The 22,657-nt window shown below is 36.1% G+C and overlaps 1 protein-coding gene across 1 annotated transcript; it reads left to right on the forward strand.

Annotated features, from left to right (window-relative positions):
• The first annotated feature begins 222 nt into the window (after positions 1–222).
• ANGPTL5 (angiopoietin like 5) lies at positions 223–12,267 on the forward strand. Its single transcript, XM_041487351.1, has 8 exons — positions 223–455; positions 2,175–2,322; positions 3,305–3,408; positions 3,779–3,872; positions 4,664–4,764; positions 8,879–8,999; positions 10,022–10,207; positions 11,285–12,267. Exons 1-8 carry the CDS (start codon positions 354–356, stop codon positions 11,602–11,604), a joined length of 1,176 nt encoding a protein of 391 aa, XP_041343285.1. The 5' UTR covers positions 223–353; the 3' UTR covers positions 11,605–12,267.
• Positions 12,268–22,657: the final 10,390 nt, after the last annotated feature.

Here is a 22,657-nt window from a genome sequence, read left to right on the forward strand (position 1 = left end):
TGTCAAGTAGCTCAGAACACTCATGCCAAATATACACAAATGCTCAAAAATAGCATATAAGAAAATCTGCCAGAGTTTATCACAATGAAAATACGTATTTTTGATGTGTCATGTAGAGGGGATAAGCAGTAATTTTCCTTCAGGAAAATATATTACTATGCAAGTAGTAATATATAAAATCTACTGTGCAGTTGAAATGTGGTTTATTAAATCCAGGCAGTAAAGGAGTGATGTGTTGGCTGCCCTTTGTGCTGTAGACATTCCCAAATAGTTAGATCAGGCCTTCATAGTGTACAATTCTTTCCACAGAAATTTGAAACCCATCAAAACATTTGCATTTCTTCAAGTAAAAGATGAACCACTACTTTAGGGTAACTTCATTTATTTGTCTTAATATTTTTTGGTTCGGTTTAGGAGAGACTGGCATAAATAATGATGAACCTTGTTCACTTAAGGTAAGATTTTCTATTACTTTGTTCAGATAAGATAATGAATGTAACTGAATGATTTCTCAGAAGAGTGACAGATGTTTTAAAAATATGGATTGCCTTATTCAAGATAGATATGAAAATACAGAAGAATCAGGTATTTTCAGGTGGAGAAGAGAAACTACATTGAAATTGCAGGAATTCAGTATATTAGAACATTTTGGAGTTAATGTCCTGTATCACAGCTCAGTTGTTATGTCATATTTTTAATCTCATCTGCATCACTTTAAATGCAGAGTAACTGTTGGTTTTGGCAAAGTCAGTTTTTTGCTTGAATTGCTGAGATCAGACTTAATTGCTTGTTTCATGTTGGCTTTTGTTAAAGATAAATATTGATTAAAAATATTTGCTTAACAGTGTTTAATTGAACATCTGGTGAGTAGCTGTGATAGCCCTGGAACAAGCCATACTTTCAAGTGTTCTATTTATAAGTTTCTAGAGATCTGTTTATAACTCTTGCATAATTTTTCTTTCTTTATTTTGTGCTTATTTCAAAATTAAAGAAACATATTCTTTTACTTCCCTATCATTCTCCTGGAACAAAATGCAATTATACTAGTAATTCAGAAACCTTTTTCTGTAAAATTCCTTTGTTAACTAATTTTTGTAATTTTTTTTTTTTTTTTTTTACTTTTTAAGAGCAAAAATCGGGAAAAAACTGTTCAGTGCTTGCTTGTGTAGTACCAATTGCAGAAAGAGAAAACTGGAGCAGGAAAGAACAACTATGATGAAGATGTATTCAAGTCTAAATAACTTTAGTTTTTCATTAAAATCTTCACATTTCTAAGGATTCTATTTACATTTGAAGACACAATATATGAACATACTACAAGTGATTTGCTGAGATAATGAAATCATCAAACAAAGACTCATATGAAAATATGTTGCTTAGTCTTTTGACAATGACACCTATTTTGGGTATTACTTTTAGTAATTTCTTTAAGTGATGATTCAGAGGCATTCCCTTATTTTATATCATATGGCACCATGGAAGGAAAACTATTAAATATGAAAATATAATTTTAAAATAACAGTAATATGTGGAACTACTTTTACTAATGCTATTATTGTTGCTGTTTCAGATAATTGTGTGTCCATGAATACTCTCCCCTTATTCTTTCCCCATAAGAATATTTAAATATTTTTTTACTGCTGAATTGGTCTGCAAATCTTCTCATGATTGCTTGTGTGCATAAGTTAAAAACTTCTGCAAATATTTCCTTGATCAGTGTCTAAATAATGAATTTAGGGATTTTCAAGAGTAAAAGTACTTTGCTAATATGTGGGAATTCCAAAAGCCTACTCCTTTCCAGTGAAAATAAGTTCATTAGCATTTGAGTTGTCTGTTGGGTGTGGTAATTCCTAAAATGCAGGATTTGCAAGTTCTTGCCTCCCACTTACAGTGCTTGCAAGTAGAATACCTCACCAGAAATGGTGGTGGTATTTTTTTAATATATAGAGGTTATTCTTTACCTCTGACACTACTTTTTTCTTGTGAGGCATGGCTAAGCAGAGAACATCTAATCGGTTTTGGTCTCAGCTCTGTCAATTACTGCTTGACAAAGCTTTTAGAAAAAGGTTTTGAAGGAAGTCCTGTGAAGCAATTTGCTTCATTTTGACAGACTGAGCTATTTTATGTGTGCTTTATGTTCAATTTATTTCCCTCTCCATTGTTTGGTACAACAGGACACAAGGAATGTTGGAGCTGTGGAGGAACCACTCCAGGCAGAAGAGAAAAATAAATCTGCAGATATTTCAAAACAAAAAGAACAATGCCTTGTACCATGTGATGCTCAAGCTAAAATTTTACGAGGGGACAAACATTACATGTGCAGTATGTATTCATAAAGAATAGTTTTAGTGATGAGCTGTGCAGTGCCATGCTATGCAATCCTCTCCTCTGCTACGCTATGCTGTGCAAATTCATTTTTAAATCTTCTTGAGCACACTTGACAGCCTTGTGACCCTGCTGCCCCAACTGTGTGTTGTCCAGAAAACCGGGGGTACCCTGTTTTAGGGATGCAGCTAGTGTGACAAAGTATAATCATTGGTGAAGACAGGCAAAGCCACGCAGCCACACAACCCACCTAGCTCTCTTATGCTCTGAATGTCAGTATCTTGCTCAATTAGAGGGGAAGAGGAGGATGTCTGTCGCTCATTTAAACATCATAGCTGTGTGTGGGGGTGAAATTGGGAGGTAATTAATTAATTAGTTACATGGGAGTAAATATGTACTTCACCTTACTATAATGGAGGTTTACACAGGATATTCTCTATGCACTAGCTTGACAAACTACACATCAAACAAAAAATCAGCCTCTGAAAATAATTGTGCAAATTCTTGGTTTTCGCATATGATTTCAAAATATATATTATTAATAATATGCCATTATGATAATGATGATGATCATGATTTTAAGCATCAGGGTAAAAACCAGGAGTAGTACAATGAATGAGCAAAGTAAGGTGACAAGAAACCTTATATATATCTGTCTTTTATCATGTGCATTTATATTTCTGTGATATCCATTAAATGGCTGTCCAATTTACCCAAGGATAAGATTACTTTATTCTTCAAAACATGAGAAGAAGCATCACTTCTTAAGATGTTTGTACTGCAGTCAGAAATTCTGAAGTTTTTAGCACCTTTGGCTTTAATCTGTGGTCTCTATATTACTTTCATTTCACTTTTAGGTGCTGTAAGGTAAAACACCTTCAGTATTCACTTAGATGTCATAAATAAGTATGTTGTCATTTAGTCAAGAATATTTCTAGAGTTATGAAAACAAAGTGGATGAACATATTTCTTTCTGAAGGAAATTTGCAGAACTCTCTTGCTGAATATGCCAGAAGTACAAAAAAACTGGTAAGAGACATGATGGATGATCAACAGTCTTCACTGGATTACCTTTCTAATCAGGTACTTTTTTATTTATTATAAAGATTTGTATTTGTTATTTCTCACAGGAGGTGTTGTCTTTCAGAGGAAAAATAGGGCTCATTAAACCATTAAATTGTCATTAAACAAGTAGGATTAGAGAGTCTTATCACCAGTCCTTGTACCTCTGGTAGGGTGTGAGTTCCATTTCTATGAAGAATGGCAAGCACCCCATTTCACAACTTAGTGGCATGCATTTCAGCAGAGAAAGTGGAGGACCATTCCTTCACATTGGTACAAATTACTACATATCACAAAAATTAACTTCAGATTATGCTTACTAGGAGTCAGAAAAAAATCCTTAGAATTTCTCATTGCAACCTAATTAAAGATCTACCATTTGAATCTGCAGGTAAATGAACTTATGAACAAACTTGTTCTTTTGAACACAGTAATTTTGAGAAAACATCTGGATCCACTTCCTTATAAAGCAGTTCAATCTCATGGTAAGTATTTTTCAGATGTAGTCTTGACACCTTCCCTTTTTATCTTTGTATCTTGAAAAGGAGCTAATTAAAGCAAAGGTAAGCAATTGTACATTGATATTTATCCTGTGTTAGTAACATATAAACTCTGGAAACTTAATAAACTGTTTAAAAGTGTTATCATAACTAATGCTTTAAATAATTTGCAACTGACAACTCTGGGCATCCTATTTAGCATGCTGATTTTCATGTAAAATACCAAGTATGATTATTAGCTGGTAAGTGATCTGAGGCTGGTGAATGGTACACTCATTTGCAATGAAATAAGGTGTGCTCTGCATCTGCAGATTCTTTCTTCAAATAGAATGTTTTTCATGTATACATTAAGATAGAAAGGCTTTTACAAGTATAAATATCTGTAGGAAAAAGACTTCATTTCTCAGATAATATGTCTTTTTCACAGTACAGGTGTTATAAATAAAATGCAAAAAATAATGTAAAAAATGTAAAAATAATGTAAATGGGCCCAGATACATAATCTTTGATTTCATATAGCTATGTATCATATCTATTAAGACTAGAATGAACTTTGTCAATAAAGTGTCATTTGTACTTAGAAGGTCAGTGGTGTTCAGAGAATTTTAATTTACATGATAAATTCATGACAAAGCATGATTTTAACATTTGCATGAGAAGCAAATTATAATTTAAATAATTCATGCCACCAAGAAAAGTAATATTCCTGTATTAATCTGTATTTTTTTTAAAACATATTTTGCTCATGAACTTCCTTGAGTACCTTTTTTCTCTAGGTTTGGACTGCACTCATATTAAAGATACTGTTGGTTCAGTTTCAAAAACCCCAAGTGGTCTGTACATTATCCATCCAGAAGGATCAAATTATCCTTTTGAGGTAATGCATTTATTATTATAGTCATAATTTTCTTGAGAATATGCATTTAGAATATTTTTAATAGACTTAGAGTGTTTTCCACTACAATTTCTCAATAGATGAATGAAAAATGTATAAATCATCTGCACATGTTTGCTTTTACTATAGTTTTGACTAGTTTCTTATTTTCTACAAAGAAATTTAATCTCTGTCATAACAGCCCATTTTCAGTTTTCATATGCAGTGAAAAATACCAAAGAGGAAAACCCAAGGTGTTTTCCAGCATCTCTTTTGGATATGGAGAAGAGCTGTTCTTTTCTGTTTTAGAGATTGAAAACTGAAAAGCAACTGACTGATCCATTTGGATTTTAAGATGGGACTTCTAGATTTTGAGTGATTCTGCTGTATAACATTGCCTTCCCTTGTGATGGGACTCTGCGGATGCAGAGTCATCCAAGTGTAGGTGCAGATGTTGGTTTGAGGAATAGAAACCTTGTCTGAGTATCATTATAATCCAGTCTTGAGGCACAGAGGCATCTAAAATTGTGGTTTTCCTATCCAGTTTGCAGGATTTATATTCCTAAAATAAGGATATATATCCCTAAAACAAACTGCAGCAATCATGCTTCGTATCACTGCCTGTACTTTATGCAATTGCTCAGATTAATAGTGCTCATCTAGAAGAAGGGAATTTTGGATTATGTTCCGGAGACTCAGAATATTAAGATCTTTGCAAACACAAGGGATATTTTGTTTTATGTGCTTATTTCCATTTCAGGTTGTTCTGCTAAGAGAAGGCCTTATGCATAGTGGAAAGGCAGATATGGCACTTTGAAACCTTCAACTTTGCTATACAGGTTGAGGTCATTATTTTTTGAAAAAAACCCAAGGAATTTAAGCCAACTAATAACTACCAAAGTTCAATATCTAACTTTGTAGTGTTCCTATATATGTAACAAAGGAAGGATGAATCCCTTTATCTCTAGCCAAGTGGAGCCCTTCAAAATGCTACAAAAAGGAGCTTAAACTGGTTAAGAAAACATTTCAGAATTATGCTGGCATCTCAAAACAAAAAATGAACTTGATTCTGCAACCTTTGATATAAAAACCTGTCATTCTCTCCATACAATGCAGTGAGCTCAGGAAAAAGATCTGTAACTCATCAGTAAGTGCCTTCCAAAAGAAAGGCAAAGATATTGCAGTGTTCACAGAACAACCATATTTGTAGTGTGAACAAAATGCTACCATAGCAAAAATGGCATCTGTTTCAGAATTTCTTCTGGATTGAAGGTGATTCCAGAAATACAAAAGAAAAATCATAGCAATTTGATTAAAAGAACAAGGTAACAATAAATAATGAGAAGAATGTTTGCAGTCATGAGTGTCTCATTTCTTGTCTGGTAAATGTTGCACAGAACTTGAAAGACAGTGCCAAAAAGCTCTCAGAGAAAAAAATTTCTAGAGTATTGCTTCCATAAAGAATGTTATTTTAAGGAAAACTATTTAATGTGAATTCTTTCATGTCTTGAAGCATAAAAGGACAAGAGAGATAGTAGATAGACAAAAATGTGAAGATATCAGAATATAAACAAGAAATTATAAAGCATCTTTTAGAGGCTAATAACCAAGAGTTCTAAGTGTTCTACTGACCAGCAAAATAAGAAAAAATACAGAAGCAGAAAACCATAGGAAGAAACTAGAAAACAGGAAACAAACCAAACATGAAACAATTTATTTCAAGACCTTTGCAGCAATAAGATGCCTTTTTATGCAATGGAACCTAAATGAAAATATGTTTAGAATATGCATAAAGATATCAGTTAAATGAAAACTACTTAGAAAACATGATCCCATTCTTATTTTTCATGTTTGGTACCTCATGTTTCCAAAAGTAAGTATAGATTTTGATGCTTAACTTGGGCTAATTGAGCTCCAGATTCCAGGACCAATAAGAATACCTAGCTTTAGTGGTAGTGGCAGGTTTCTGTCACCTCAGAGAGTTCTCTCAAATAGGCTGTTTCCTGAGCATTTATTCATGAAGTGATTAAAGCCAATTTTACTTTTGGAAAAATGAACCATGACCAATTTCTGATACATTTTTCAATCAGTAAATTTAGATCAATGATATTTCTCGGCTGGATCAGACAAACTAAACAAACTAAACAAACTAAACAAACTAAGTTGTTTAGAATATACCTCTTATACACACTGCAGGTGGAAAGGGAAGAAATATTCAGTAGAAGTGCCCTCCTTCTCATTGAATTTAGGTTGTACCTGGCACAATCATGCCCTTCATACCTTTCATGATACGAGATAGGGCAAACTGTAAAGCAGATTAACTGCTATAAAGCTTTACAATTGCAACATTTCCATAAGGGATTAAGAAAACTACACAGCCATAACTGTATTTTTCTGTTTCTATCTAATATTTTTATTTAGCTGGTGTATGTATTGGTGCTGTATCTAACTGGCTGATGACCTTTCATGTAGAACCATATCTGCTCCTTCTGTGAATTATCAACACTCACACTGATTTATATGGAACTAAAGATTGATGTTGTGACCAAGTGGGCTCCTCATTGTATTTCTGACTCATAGTCAGAGGAGTAGCCAAGCATGCAATTATCTTCTCAAGACAGTGGATGAGGCAATGGGATTATTTTGAATGAGGTTTAGGTATTTTCATCTAAACACTCATTTTGGAATCATCTGTATTTCTTTTTATTCCAGTTATATCCTCCTTGAGTGACTGAAATAAGCATGTGATTCTCCAGGGAATAAAGGTCACACTTTTTTTTTTCATGCACAAGGACCTTAGAAAAATATCTGCCTACTACAGGCAATGGAGGTGCAACATGTAATGCTCAGTCTAACACAAGTTTTTTTGAGGGTTAAACTGACTTACACCTAGTTTTCATTTTTATCAGCTGGCTAAGACTGCAAATCTCTATTTTCTGAAACATATTTCATTTTGTATATTTCCTGTAATGTCAAGAAATTTCTTACTTTACTCCATCACTTGTGCATCGGCTTAGTGTTGTCACAGCCAACTTTATGTTCTGAACTTACTTTTGTTACCACAAGAAGTTTACTGGCTCACTACCTACAAGCATTTTCCAGGTTAATTCTCCTGACATTAGTCACCTTTGGAGACAAAAATGAACCCCTGTTTTCAAGCTAATTATGGATAGTATCCCTTGGAACTACATTGAATATCTTAGGTAGTGCAATGTATAAATGTGCAATGTGATCTTTTTAAATTAGATTCTCAGACTTTATAATCCCAGTTAGAACTGATCAAGATTTGGCACTGTGGATATACTTAGGAAAGTCAATTACAAATCTTAAGTTAGATGGGCTGAGGAGAAAACTTGCCACATAATGTGATATTCCAAAGCAGAGCAGATGGCAGCTGGACCACTGCCATTTGACATACTGCTGGGCACAAATTTTAGCAAAGACTCCTAAAGACTCATAAATTTGAGAGCTGATCTTATGTATTCAGTGGTACTGCTCAGTTGCAGGCAGTTATATGTTCACATTGGGACTTCCCTGGATCGGGGCCACTTCTTATGTAGAGGTTTTTGCTGCTGCAAATGATTGTTATATGCTGGGTTATTGCTATCACTGTTTTCCATTTCCTCACCCTTATTAAAGGCTCTAAATTTCCCAGTCACCACAAACACAGTGTTCTCTGGAAGAAGGCATGGTGGTGACAGAAAACATATAAGAAGTTGTGTCTATTTTGCTTTGCTGAAATAAAAGTTTATTCGGTGTTGCTACCTGTATCGATGATATGTTGCCTGATTAATATATGACAATGCAAGTTGCTTCCCTTTCATGCTATAGATGTTACAGTGACATCTGTCAAAGCTTATTCATTGTATCTGTTATGAGCAGACTATTACACACAGCGTTTTCTACTGGTTAAAGAAATATCCAAATCAAACAGTTCAACAAGAGCATATAAGAAAGTACTGCATTTTCTTTTTTTTTTTTCTTAGAGCTTTTTTAAAATATATTTGAAAAGTATGTTACTTAGCAAAACTCTGAATAGTCCACCTTTATTTAACTAAAATGTGTTTTTCATAAAAGCTGCTTCAAGAATGCTTAATCATGTCTATGTTTATTTTAGGTTTTGTGTGACATGGATTTTCGAGGAGGTGGATGGACTGTGGTTCAGAAAAGAACGGATGGACTCGTTCAGTTTCAGAGACCATGGTCTGAATATTTAGATGGATTTGGTGACCTTACTGGTATTAATTTTAAATACTCTAAAGTGCTTTAGATCTCATATTTCTCCCGCTTTTATGTGAGCTACATTCCATTAAATTGTATGGTAGTTTTAGCTGTATTAAGTTCTTGTTTCTTAAAAGTCTTATTTTTACTTAAGGATTTTTTTCATCAAATCCGTTGTGTGATCTTCCCAATAATGACTATTACCCCACTAGAGTATTTAGCTATTGCAGTCTTACAAGAGTGTTTAAAATAGTATATTTTCTGCTTGAAATAATAGATTGCATTTCCTCTATTTTCAGATTTTAAAAAAAAAGATGTCTTTTTTTTTTTTTTGTTTGAATCACTCATTTCCTTAAAGCAGAGAAAAATCAATAATATTTCACAATAGGGCATTCAAAGTTATAAACAATAGACATATTTCAGTAGCTTATACCAACACAACTGTGATATTAATTTTTTATTACCACATTTAATCCTGCCTGTCTAAACCCATTTGCTTTTTCAGAAGTTTATCTGGGATTGCAATGGAAGCACACAGCTTTTCTGTACAAAGAAGTGCAGCTCATATGAGGCTACAAGTGTGATTTATGGAGGCACCAAATGTTGAGAACAGGGCTTAAATTTTGAGAATAGGGTTTGCATTTTTTTTTGCATTTCATAGAATGCTAACATTTATAATTTCTCAGTATTGCCCTTAGGAGTGCTACCAAGTTCTGTTCATGCAAGTGGATCTTTAGCACATCCAGTTTTTGTGGTCTTCTAAGAGATATTGCAGACGAATATTTGAAAGCTATAATCTGGACAGTTTTCTGAAAAATATCACAGAATAAAAAAAGATGATGCACACATGGGTTTTCTTAGGGATTTCCTAAGGAAATAGGAAGATTACTCTGTTCCTTCATTAGTCTTTCAAAGGAATATAAATGTATCATGCAGCTTTTATTACATTTGGTTCAGGAAGGAAATAAAAAAAACAGGAACAATCACTCTTTCTTTTACAGTTTCCATTTCTAGACTATATATTGTATTTCTCTTCAAGGAGAATTTTGGCTTGGACTGAGGAAGATTTTTGATATTGTAAATCAAAAGGCCACTCATTTCAATCTTTACGTGGATTTGGAATCAGAAAATGACAAGCATGCCTATGCATCATATGATGGATTTTGGATAGAGGATGAAGCATGTTATTTTAAGATCCATTTGGGGCATTATTCAGGAAATGCTGGTAAGAACTTCCTTCTTTGAAGTATTTAAAGGTAGTTGTTCCCTTTCTTAATATGAAAAATGCATCCAAATGAATTATAATTAACTTCAAAAATTTTATTTCTAATGTGTTTTTCTCTGGTATATAATGAGCATTTATGCAGATAAATTTTTAATTATATGGTGATCTGTTATGCCTGTAATAAACAACAAAAAAATTGAATAGGATATATATAAAATAAATAAGGGATTTTGTGGGTATTAGTATTTATTTACCTAATGGTTCAATTATTTAGATGCCCATTATCTCATCCCAGCTGTTATTGGCAGTCTTCCTGATGGTGCTTTGGATAATTCAGTAGTGTCCAGATAGTCATGTACTAAGGATAGAGAAAGAAAATGAGTGGACAAACCTGTCCAACAGTGTGTAATAGTTGCTGGGTGATACATAGACACAAATTAATTTCAGACCTCCCTTGATAGCATAAATACACTAAACATGCAAAGATTTGCATTAAGCATTGCATCATGTCTTACTGCTTTTTTCCATGTTATGCAAGAACGGTCCTTATTATCAATGAAATAGTTAATCTCTAAAGGTGTTAGTGCTTTACTCTGTATTTGTGAAAAATACTATTTCTTCAGCAAGTTCTTCGGTAAGACAACAGAGACAGTAATAACTGACCTTTGTGTTTTAACAATTCCATCATGTTCCATGACTCACTCTGGGGCTTTGAGCATGTTACTGGAAAATCTGAAGATACAACCCTTTTTGTTTACTTTTATCTCTTCTTCCTCTGTCTTTGAGAAGCCAGCATAGCCAGCTCGCATCTTCATAGCCAGCGTGAATCGCTAAAAGCAAGGAAAATACTAAGACATTTCATTGAATTTTAACTTCTTCTATATTTCTCAGTATTTTATTCTTTTTTTCCTGCATCTTTAGCACTTTTACAGCTCATTAGCTGGTGCTCTTGAACTGCTTTAGAAGAATTCTACTTTTCTAATAAATTCAGAGGAAAAGTTTGCACGGTGTGCATCAAGTAAGAAACATTTCTCTGTAAATAACTTTTTTATTGTTCTTTTTATCTATTGTACTTAGGTGATGCATTTAGAGGATACAGAAGAGAAGATAACCAGAATTCCATGCCTTTCAGCACTTTTGATGTTGATAATGATGGATGCAGGCCTATGTGCACTATTAAAGGACAGCCAGTAAAGAGCTGCAGTAACTTCAGTGAGAACACCGGATGGTGGTTCAACAAGTGTGGCCTTGCAAATCTTAATGGTGTTCATCGCTACAGAGGTAGATTCCTTGAAACTGGCATTCACTGGGATACATGGACAATGAACAAAAAGCCAGTCAAAATCAAATCAGTTTCAATGAAAATTCGGAGAACCAATTATCCATATTTCCATTAACATATGAAAATAGAAATATATCTCTTTGCAATTATGTGGAATGTGACTGCAATCATAAATACCTTTCATTTTCACTTGAACAGTTCAGTCTTAAAACTTTATTAGCTATTTCTATAATATAGTTACTAATTTTTATTATGAAATGTCAGCATTTATAGTGTTCCAGCTTAAGAAAGATACTAAGAAAAACTGTGTTTTCAAAAAAGGATTAAGCTGAGTGTTTGTCAGCTTTTATTCAACTGCCTCTTAAAAAAATCTCAGAACCAGCAGAAAAAATTATAAAAAGAAGTGAAATGCTGACTTTTGAATGTGCTCTTTCTATGCTCTCCACATACCTAAATTGGCCAGAAGTTTCAGCAAATTTTATTTAAAAAAAAATATGTACCTGCCATTTTCATTGTAATATTTTGGAAAAATACTTCATCTTACGTTAAATTTCCAGCACCAGCTTTTCTTTCTATATTCCTTATCAGGCAAGATAACAATTGTTTCAATGTATAAATAAGGTTTTGTGTACCATAAGGGCCTGATTTTTATAGACATTCAAGAACTATGACCAATTTTATATTTCATTTTCATAGCCAGTGTATTTCATAATCCAGTTTTGACGCTACCATTGTCTATTTCATAATTGACTACAAATTAAAACTTTTTTTCAAAGAAAACTTATCTATTTTCATATAACCAGTGCAGTTTTAATTTTTGGATATATGGACCTGATCTTATGTTTTTCATTTTTAGTGGCTTTCATTTTGTGAACAATCATGTGGCAATGAATAAAACCAACTTAAGTTGTGTAAACACATTTAAAACTAAGGATTGTGAATTCTTTGAATTTCTGTCAGTAAAAATAGAAAAATATCAATAAAAATGTGAATATTGTCAGTACAGTGTTTCTGGAACCTAGCATCAAATCTGTAGCAGCTAGGCATGGCATTTCTCATCTTAGTTTCAGCAGACCAGCTCTGTAATACCATGTAGAATGAAAATAGTTAAAAACTCCTCTTTGCTGTTTTTTATTTTAAGCAAGCATAAGTACAGTGAGCAAAAACCATCATAAATTCACAACCACCACTGTTTAGGACTTCTTCCCAAAGATTTATGTAGCCATAAGAAGAAACAAAGCTTTTAATAGGGTATGCTACAAGGTTAAGGGGGAGAAAAGATTCCTCTTTTGTTGTATATTTGACTAGTCTTTAACAGTTGGAGGTAAAAAGTTGCTAAAAGCAGAAGGTTTCCTCTCTGCTAGAGAGAAACTGAGGACAGTCCTTATGGGGAGGCTTACAGGAGAAGCATGGTAGGAAGTAGCTTGAGGAAAAATACTTCAGGCCTTGTGGAGGCATTGTGTGACAGGGTATAGGCCCTGCTCTTGGGGGAGACTGAATTCTCTGAGCACAGTGGGGGCTTGGTTTTGTCAAACACTGGAGTATTTGAAATGAAAGGTGAAGAGATTGTCTGTACATCCTCTTCAGCTTGCCCTCACACCAGCCTTATCAGGAATGCAACTGCTTTGAACAGTAGCCTGACCAAGCAGACCTACAAAGGTAGATGCTCAAATGAAAGAGCTTCTGCACTAAGATTAACAAGAACCGGAGCTCTAAAAGGGTATTAATTCTGGCTGCAAGTCTGGATGTTGTCACTGTATTAGGGCTCTTATGTCAGAAAGAGTCCTGTGGCACAAGAATCCTACTGGAGAATGCCAGTGGGTAAATTTCATGGAAGTGTAATGGCCTTTGTAAGTCTGATGGTGTGGCCTCTGTTCTGACAACCAGATCTGAGCCTGTGAGCAGAAGTCTAAGTAGGTACTTTGGATGCATACAGCTATATTCTACTGACACCCTGAGGCTGCTTTTGGCTTAATTAGAATTCCTGCTTAAAAATGAAGGTACCAAATGAAGATTGCAGACTTGTGCTGGCAGATATTACTACTTTTAATTATGAGTTTTAATCTCCCCATTGTCAGCATTGGCTAGATTAGCTGGCAGCAACAAATCTTAAAGGAGATGGACCTGAAAAGATAATTAAAGAATCATCCTTGCAAATAGACATTGTTCTAAAATGTAGAGTATGCCTAGAAAATCAGAGTGCTAGAGATTAGTTGGCAGCTTTCTGGTACATGTCTTAAATACAGCAATGAAAAGAGACCATTTTCCATATGATTGATGGGTATTGTATTCAAAGGTTCATTCCATTAAAAAAAAAAAAAAAACAAAAAACCAAAAAAACCCCCAAAAAACCAAACAAACAAAAAAACCCCAACAACAACAACAACAACAAAAACAAACAAACAAACAAAAAACCAAAACAAAAAAAAAACAACAACAAAAAAAAAACAAAAACAAAAAAAAAATAAAACCCCAACAACTGGAAAAACAAATAAATATTTTAGTTAAACACAGAGAATATTCAAGGACATTAAACTGTTTCCAGGGGCCTGTGTTTCATATTTGCAGCTGATGGTTCCCAACTGTCATAAGATAGCATAAGATTTGTGTGGCCATTTTTAGGACTGGTAATGTGTTGGTTATTTCCCAGTCTTGTTTCAACTGTAATATAAGGGAACATATAGGGTGTAGCATATTAAGATAAACCAATTGAGTGTTTCAAATAAAGAGTACCTTGGTTTAACTGCACTTAATATCTGCTCCAGGAATACTTCAAACTATGAGAAGTTGCCATTTAAAGACATATAATCTCTGATGCTACAAAACTGCACTTCTTTTGTTTTCTTTTTCTAGTAGTATGTCTTCAATTTGTAAATCTCAGTTTGGTGAACTCAAATTGTTTAGTTATTGACCATTCTGGTCACAAGAAACCTTTCTGGTGACTTTAATTTTGTTTTGCATGTCTCCCTCTGAAGTATGCCCTGTATTGTCCCATTGCCAAACAAGAAGCCAGCACAGACAGTCCCTTGGCATGGGATTTGTGGGATTCTTGTTAGTATGGCTGTATATAGAATTTAAGTTATTTACAGAAGGGGTACTGGAAACCTGCACACCCATTTCCAGGCTGGGTATTGATCTGCCAGGTGTTCTAATCTATAAGGATAGGATGCACTTCATTTAGCGGCTCATTGTAAAATGAGTTAAAATTGAGGAGAGAAAGGCATCTATGGCTTTCAGTGGACACAGATTTTGCTGATATGTTCTATATTCATCAACGAGAAGTTGTTACTGTGCAGCATGCTCTAATGAATATTCCTTATACAGAACAGTGCAAATGATACTGTACTATTCAGAATTACACAAAGATATAATACAAGTATAGAAGGGAATGGTCCTTTAGTTACAAAGGTCCTTTAATTACAGAAAGCTTTTCTTCTCTATCATTTCAATTTTTAGCTGTGCGTGTGTCTGTGTGTAGAAATCACACATGAGCAGACAAACCCAGGTATGTATTTCCAGTGCGATTCTCAGTGAGACAGAAGGCTGCTAATACCCGTATCAAAGGGGCTCACAACCATATATTTGCCATGTATTATCCCCCCTTGCCTCAGCTTTTCCCCAGCCTCATCTGATCCAACAGTTTTGGGATTTGTGCTTCTGGCAGGCTGCCCTTGGCAGGGGGCTCACAGGCGAGGCTGTCTAACAAAAAAAAGCCTTCAGGAGCAAAAACCAAGCTCAGCTTTGAGTCCAGTAAAGCTTTTTTATACAAGCCATTTAAAACTGATAGCGTTTTTCCCAGTCTCTCCTCCGCTGCCAAGGGCCTGATTCCCCGATTCCAAACCCGCAGGGATCGCGGTGCGGCCCGTCTGCTCGGGACAGCCGCTAGGGGGCGCCAAATCCCCTTCCCTTCCCTTCCCTTCCCTTCCCTTCCCTTCCCTTCCCTTCCCTTCCCTCTCTGTTTCTGTGTGTATTTTGCCTACAATCTCCTCCAGCAGTGATGTCACATGTTACTTCCCTGAACTGCAGCAGCCCAGGATGCACGAGGTGTCAGGAGGCACAGCCTGTTCTATGTTCTTTTTGCAGCCCAGGGCTGCAGTCACCGGTGTTTGCTTTCCATGAGAAAACCCTCAGAGCAATGCCCATCAGGGTTTCCGTGTACTCTGGTTTTCCTTTTGCACTGTGTACAGTGCTGTGCAATGGTTTAGGGGGGATTTTATGTTTAACTCTAGGCAAGAGGGGCTCATGACAATGTATTTTTACACAGAAAAGTTTGGTAAAGATAGTGAAAGTTTGCATGCTTTAAAAAAATTATTTGAATGGATTCATGGAAGATGAACCTCTAAGATGATTGAGTCCCACCACTGTCAGATCCACCAATAAACCACGTCCCTAAGCACCACATCTACACATTTTTTAACTCCTCCAGGGATGGTGATTGCTCCATCTGTTCCAATGCTTGACCACCCTTCCAGTGAAGAAAATTTTCCCAATATCCAATCTAAACCTCACCTGGTGCTGTTACGTTCACAGGCATTGTCACTATGAGAGGGAGCTCCTGCACCAGAAGTTCCTGGAGACTAAGTTCTGTTTTACCTTGATAGCTTCCACAGGCATCTGCTCTAGGCTCCCATCAGGTATGAGGCTTGCTTAGATGCACCTCTGGATGAAGACTGTGTAATGGGAATATGTGGGGTGGGTAATCTTCTGTAAGTGCTCAGAAACTGCATTTATAGAGATGGATGTAGGAAGCACTTCCTAGTTAAGGTGGGATAGATAAGCTTTGGCTGTGGTTTAATATCACTGTGCTAAACTCCTCTTGTGCCTGGGTGCCTGTCAGACCCTCATTTCTCTGATGCACCTGACTTTTCATGAAGAAGTAATGCATGGCATTTCCCAGGTGGACATTAGATGGCACTTTGACCAGGTGCTGGTCAGAACACTCATCAGGTCAGGACTTCTGAGTGCACCATGTACCCACACTAAGTGCAGAGGGAGAAGATGTCACTCTCTCCCTCCTTGTGCCTCTTTTCCTGGACCATGTACAAAAACATAGGTTTGTGTCCCTCAGCTGAAGCAGGGTTGGGGAAACTATGAAATATACAGGAAAATTAAGTAAATTCTTCCAGTTTCAGCTATTTTGTGGTATTTAGCTGCAGACAAAAAAATGTCAAAATCCAATTAATTTTCTACAATGAACAGATGTAAAATAGAAATTTTTTTTTTTTTTGATTGCAAACCTAAATACACAAGTTATGAAACAGAACTCAACACAGGCACACAAGTACAAAACTGAGTATCTAAAAAATAAGATTTCATATTTTATGTCTCCTGCCTATGACAGCAGATTAATTTTTGTATTTGCAGCTATTTCTTCCTCATAATATTCAATAAGGTCCTGTATTGTTGCAAGGTTAAATATTTTTCAAACTTTTCTAGCATTGTGGTTTAATTATGATCAAATCACATTGGCAGTCCTCTAAAATGCCAAGTAATAAACAGAATTCCGCCGGCCAGAGTACAAAAGTTGAGAAGGTCCTCACAATATGAAAGAATATTCTGTACAAAGCCTTTTAGCTATTACAATTTTAATAGCTTCTTTTCTTTCCAGAAATTGCAATCAGAAGAAAAAGTACACTCTATTTTCTAGTGAAATATTTGACAGAATTCAGCTATGTAACTTTTCAAATTTTGCTTTATATTCTTTTCCTAATACCTTTTAGATGCTCCAACTATTTTTCTGCATTTTATGTCCTTTTAAATTAATAATTACAAGACATAAACAGAAGTAACTCCTGCATTCTAATGGAAGTGAATGACTGATTAGTGCTTATCATTCTAAAACACTACATTCCATCTGTGTGTCCAGATTTTGGTAGTGGGAGGTCTGCACTACAGGAATGGCTTCTGTGAGAAGCTGCTGGAAGCTTGCTCCATGTCCAGTGGAGGCAATGGCAGCTGGCTTCAAGATGGACCCACTGCTGGCCACAGCCCAGACCGTCAGTGGTAGCACCTCTGGGATAATGTATTTGAGATGGGCAAAAAACCCTCCTATTCTTGCTGAATATTAATCTGATCCCTTGTAGAACCTGCACTTTTTTTTTTTTTTTTTTCTTGGGGTTAACATCAGGCAAACTGTCATTGAATTCCCTCAGACAACCTTCAGCCAGAGAGAGAAGTGAGAAAGTGTGAGAAGAGCAGCCCTGCAGACACCAAGGTGAGTGCAGAAGGAGGGGCAGGAGGTTCCAGGCACCAGAGCTGAGATTCCTGTGCAGCCCATGGTGCAGACCACGGTGAGGCAGCTGTGCCCCTGCAGTGCCTGGAGGTGCATCAGAGCTGTAGCCTGTGGGAGACCCCACACTGGAGTAGGTGGATACCCAAAGGAGGTATTTTTCTGGAAGCTGAAGTCTTAGTTTAGGACCCACAATTAGTAAATCAAAGCAAAAGATTTTTAGCTAAAATATTTATTTCAATTTAGTATTGGATATATTGGGGCAAGGTGTTCCTTTGACTAGTATTTATAGAGTGTGCTCCAGCTATGTTATATAGTTCTCAATTGAATTGAATCAACTGTGATTAATCTGCTTCACAGAAGTAGCTGTAAATTAATTTTGACCTGAAAGACTGTATGCTTCTGTTCACTTTGAAAAATATACCTGACAAACTTTTATTTGGTGAGTTTGTCAATAATTTTATGAAGGATTACTTGGAGAAAGCCTTGGCTTAATTTATTTTCTGGGCTGTAACGAAACAAGATTTAAAACAATAGGAAAATTCTGTAGCTGGTTTGGACACAAACAAACCTAATTTTATTGAATAGTTGATGCTGTTCATTGAAAAACCTCTGTCTTTTTCTACATCGCTACTTACAGTTACTGAAGATAGTAATTGTACATATGGATTCACTACCAGATGTAGTTAATATCATCAACAGCAGGTATAGTCCAATTATTTACAAACTTGCTTTCTCAAATTACATCAGAAAGGAAGTGCTCAAGCTCCAGATTCAACATTTTTAGAAGCTACCCAGAAGCAAGGAAAACTTACATTTATGCATCATTGAGCCAAATGTGCCTTTCCTGATTATAATTAAGGGAAAGGACTCTTTGGAATAGGGACTCTGCCTGCGTGGAATTTTCTAAGTCAAGGATATGAAGGAGGGATACATGAGTCTGCTTTAGGCCTGCTTCATGGTAGAGAGCCTTGCAATGCACTGAAGCGTGTGTTCTTAGATTAAGACATGGCTTAAAAAGAGAGCCAAACTCTCTTCAGAGAAAACTTCCAAAACCCATTTTAAATGGGAGCGAAGTATGTTCTTCTGTAGTTTATGTTTGTTACAGAATCAGGTCTGCTGGTCACATAAATATGTGATTATTCTTGTTGCTGCATAGGCAGATCTCAGCTGATCCATTTGGTCCATTTGTAAATTGTATAAGGCTTCTTTGAAGAGGCTGATCTGTAGAAAATGTGAAGTTCCTTAGCTATAAACACCAAAAAATATTACAGAAGCCTTTGATGGCACCTCTATGTAATAGTGATCATTTGAGTCCTTTACAGGTATGAGTATAGTGAGTTTATTAAATTCTTGAGGTAGAGGGATGTTTCCTTGTTTCTGAATTTGCATACCTATGCAAGGATTTTTTTCAGGAATACTGAAAGCATTTTAAGGTGTTTGCTTGTTAAATGGCCCTCTGTACATGGTTCTTACAATATTAAAAAAAATATTTTATTGCTGGTGAAGCATAAATAATTTTAGTGGAGCTGACAAAGTTTTGGAAATTTTTCTGACCAACTGTTTTCTATTGAGAAATACTGGGTTTAGAAGTTTCTGGAAGCTTATTTGCTATATTGTTTTCTTTTAACTTGCTGATTTTTCATCTGTGTTCTTCATTTGCTCTTCAGAAGCTCAGTGTAACCAGAGGTCTGGGACCCCAGATGGGATCTAAAAATCCCCTTTGATATGTGGAGTAAAACCCCACAGGTATTTGAGAGGTGGCAAAAGCACAGCAGCAGTGACCAAGCCCTGCAGCAGCTATTGTACTCCAAGGAATCAGCTGTGGCCCAGGAGCAATCAGCTGAGAGCTGAGACCAAATAAAAGCCCTGCTTTGCATAGATTGCCTCTGCTTGGTGCCAAGCAGCATCTCTGTGTTCCTGTCCCCTGACGGTCCTGGGTGTGGGGGCTCGGGGAGCCAGCACTCCTCCCTGCCTTCCCAGCCCCTGCTGCAGTCATAGCTTCCCTCAACAGGATAGTCTCAAATGACATTGCCCTTGCTTTCCACTAATTTGATTCCACGTGCCTCCTACACCCATGCCTCCCACACCCACCATTTCCTGTGGACCAGGATCTGGGGAGGAAAGGATGACTGGGCAGAATAAAATTTGCTAGAGCTTGGTGTGGAGTTATCTGTAGGGGGAAAGGAAGGAAAGCTGATGGCCATTTGTTGATCTAGACAAGGTCAGGGAACCCTGCTTTCTCAGCTACGTCCTACACCCTTAAAATGTTTACATTGGCATGGAACTAAACATGTTCACTAGACACCTAGCACATGCCTGTCCCTGGCTGAGCTCTCTTCATCTCTCTGCCTCCTCAGAGCTCTGACACAGGTTGAAACCCTCTGATCCACACCAGGAAAATCATCTGCTGCTTTTATTTTGCTCTGCTTCTTGCCTTTGCTATTTTGTTAAGTCTTTCTAGTTTGTTTCTGGTCTCAGCCTGTCCATCAAAGCTGGTTCCTGTGAAAGGGAGAGGATGGAAATGCTGTCTGGAGAAATAAGTCACACGTGAAACAAGTACTTTTATGCCAGTGAGATTTTCCTTACTTGTTATTGTCCTGCTCAGTACTCAGTACTCAGGTACTCTTCTGTATCCTCTCAGAGTTACTAGTACAGAAATTGGCTAATTCTGTATAGTGTCCATTTTAGGATTAACATCATGATGGAGAAATCCCTCCTCTGACCCGGTGATGAGCTCATTTGAGCACGTAGAAGCCATAACAGCATAAGGGGCTTATTATTAACCTGTGAGTCCAAGGTGAGTCTTGAAGGCAAGACAGTGAAATTTTAAGGTGCTGGTATGGAGATGCAGAAAATTACCTAATGGAGAAGGGCTAGGAATCAGTTCCATGGGTTGACTGAAGACAGGTGAAAAAGACTAAAGAAGGTGCAGAGGTATCAAGGAGAGGACTGAGTTAAGGTAGGGGTGGGGAGAGGTGGAGGATGAAGCAGAACTGAAGACTAGACTACAGGCAGCACTGTCTTTGAAGAATTATGAAGGTGAGGTAAAGAAGTATGAATCTGTTGCACAAATGGAAAGGATGCCAGTGGATGCATGGAAAAAGGCAGGAGATATAATTTTTTTTGTAACTTTGGTTAGAGAGATGCAGGGTGTTTTGATTTCTAAACCAAAATTTCCACAGAACTTCAGAAAAGTGGGAATCAGTTTGGCTAAGCCATATGGTAGTGTCAGTTACATACATACATACATGACACTCTCAGTTAAATGATATCCTGTTATGCTTTTCTTATTACAAACAGGTTACCACTTTGAAATTATTGAGTCTGGGAAAATATCCCTCATGAGCTCTCATTTGTCTTTGCATAAATGAGAGAGTTTCTCACTGCTGTCATTTTCTCCTCAGGGATTATTCTCCCCTGTCCACCAGTTTTATACCTACTGTGAATAACATTTTTGTGTGTTCATTCATTTAATTGAACAAAATCTGTTTTCAAATCCCAGAACCCCTAGACAGAAAGAGCATGTGAACAGAGAATCTTGTTAATATTGGAAAGACTTCCCAGCTAACACTGACTTGTCAAAATACCAGTGATAGTTTGAAGATACTTGTTCCTTATGTGAGTCATTCCTAATTCAAACAAATAAAGCACCATCAATGGAAGAATTAATGAAATTTAAGACAGCAGTTCTCTGAAGAAAAGAAGTTAAAAAATGAAATTTAATTTTTATTGCATTTAAAATAAAATTAATACACAAATACAGGTAATTCATTTTTGTTTATAAAAGCACATTTAATAAAATACCATCTCAATACAGTGTGTGACATTAAACAAGAAAATTGTGAAGTTCATTTTTCACCTCACAATAGTTTGTCTATTATAATGTTACAGGAAAAAGAAAAAAAAGAAATGCTTGTAGAACTGCCCTGAAAAGAAGCAGGTTTGATGGGAAAAAAAAAAAAAAAACCCAAACAAAAAAACCCCAAAAACCAACCAACCAACCAAACAAACAAAAAAGCACCAAAAAAAGAGAAAAAATGCAACTTTGTGTTTAGGAGCTCCAGCAGAGGAAGCCTTTGTGCTAGTGTTATAGGACAGGAAAAACAGTGGCAACTTTTAATGCTAAAAGTAAAATGCAAAGATTTTGTGAAGTGTTCCTATATACGTATATATGTCTATGTATGTACATTGCACACAATTCTCTATTTGGTTCTGCATGTGTGTCTACATAGATATTTTTATTAAATGATCAGAGTGGGAAAGATGTAGATCAAGTCACTTGAAAATACATGTGCATGAGTAAATATTTCATGACAGCATATTCCCTTTGCAGATGTAGACTCATACGGCGGACCAGATGTGCTGACTCTGTTGCACTCATCACTGTTTTGTCTTATATTAATTGATGAAGCTATGACTTTGTCATTTATTTACTATACATCTCTCTGAAAATAAAGCTAATCACTCCCTTGTGCTTTCCATCGCAATCATCATGTGAAATATAAGACTTTCTAACATACTAATTTAGTTTCACAAAAATACTGTTAGAAGCGCTGTTTTTATCCTCATCTCACATCCTGGGGACTGAGACATAGAGATGTCTACTAAAGACTAAGCCTTTTCAACATAGTTTTTTTTTTAATATAACATAGATGGAAATGCTTGGTGCTTCAGAAAAAAAGAGCCTGGGGCAGCTTATCAGGTATCCCAAAAATAAAAAAACCATTAAGTTTAGTTACAACTCATTAAAATCTTAATGTTAGTGATGTATAATCAGATTGTCATTCAGAGGCAAGTACAGGAATAGATCAAAGGAAATCACAGAGCTGATCTGTGATCCTTACTTTTCCTCACTTAGAACCTACAGTGCCCGAGTCAAGCTTTTAGAGATGGGAGGGGCTCTTTCTCTGCATTCCCAGTCTTGGCACCTGCTCCC

This window comes from Pyrgilauda ruficollis, unplaced genomic scaffold (genome assembly GCF_017590135.1).
Source record: "Pyrgilauda ruficollis isolate IOZ18807 unplaced genomic scaffold, ASM1759013v1 scaffold8, whole genome shotgun sequence".
Taxonomy (NCBI): Eukaryota; Metazoa; Chordata; class Aves; order Passeriformes; family Passeridae; genus Pyrgilauda; species Pyrgilauda ruficollis.

Bases quoted from the DNA above. Each gene is read 5' to 3' on its own strand.
- ANGPTL5 (XM_041487351.1), top strand. From the start codon at position 354: ATGAACCACTACTTTAGGGTAACTTCATTTATTTGTCTTAATATTTTT. The intron at 2,323-3,304 runs GTATGTATTCAT...TTCTTTCTGAAG, and splicing joins GGACAAACATTACATGTGCA to GAAATTTGCAGAACTCTCTT. The intron at 10,208-11,284 runs GTAAGAACTTCC...TATTGTACTTAG, and splicing joins GCATTATTCAGGAAATGCTG to GTGATGCATTTAGAGGATAC.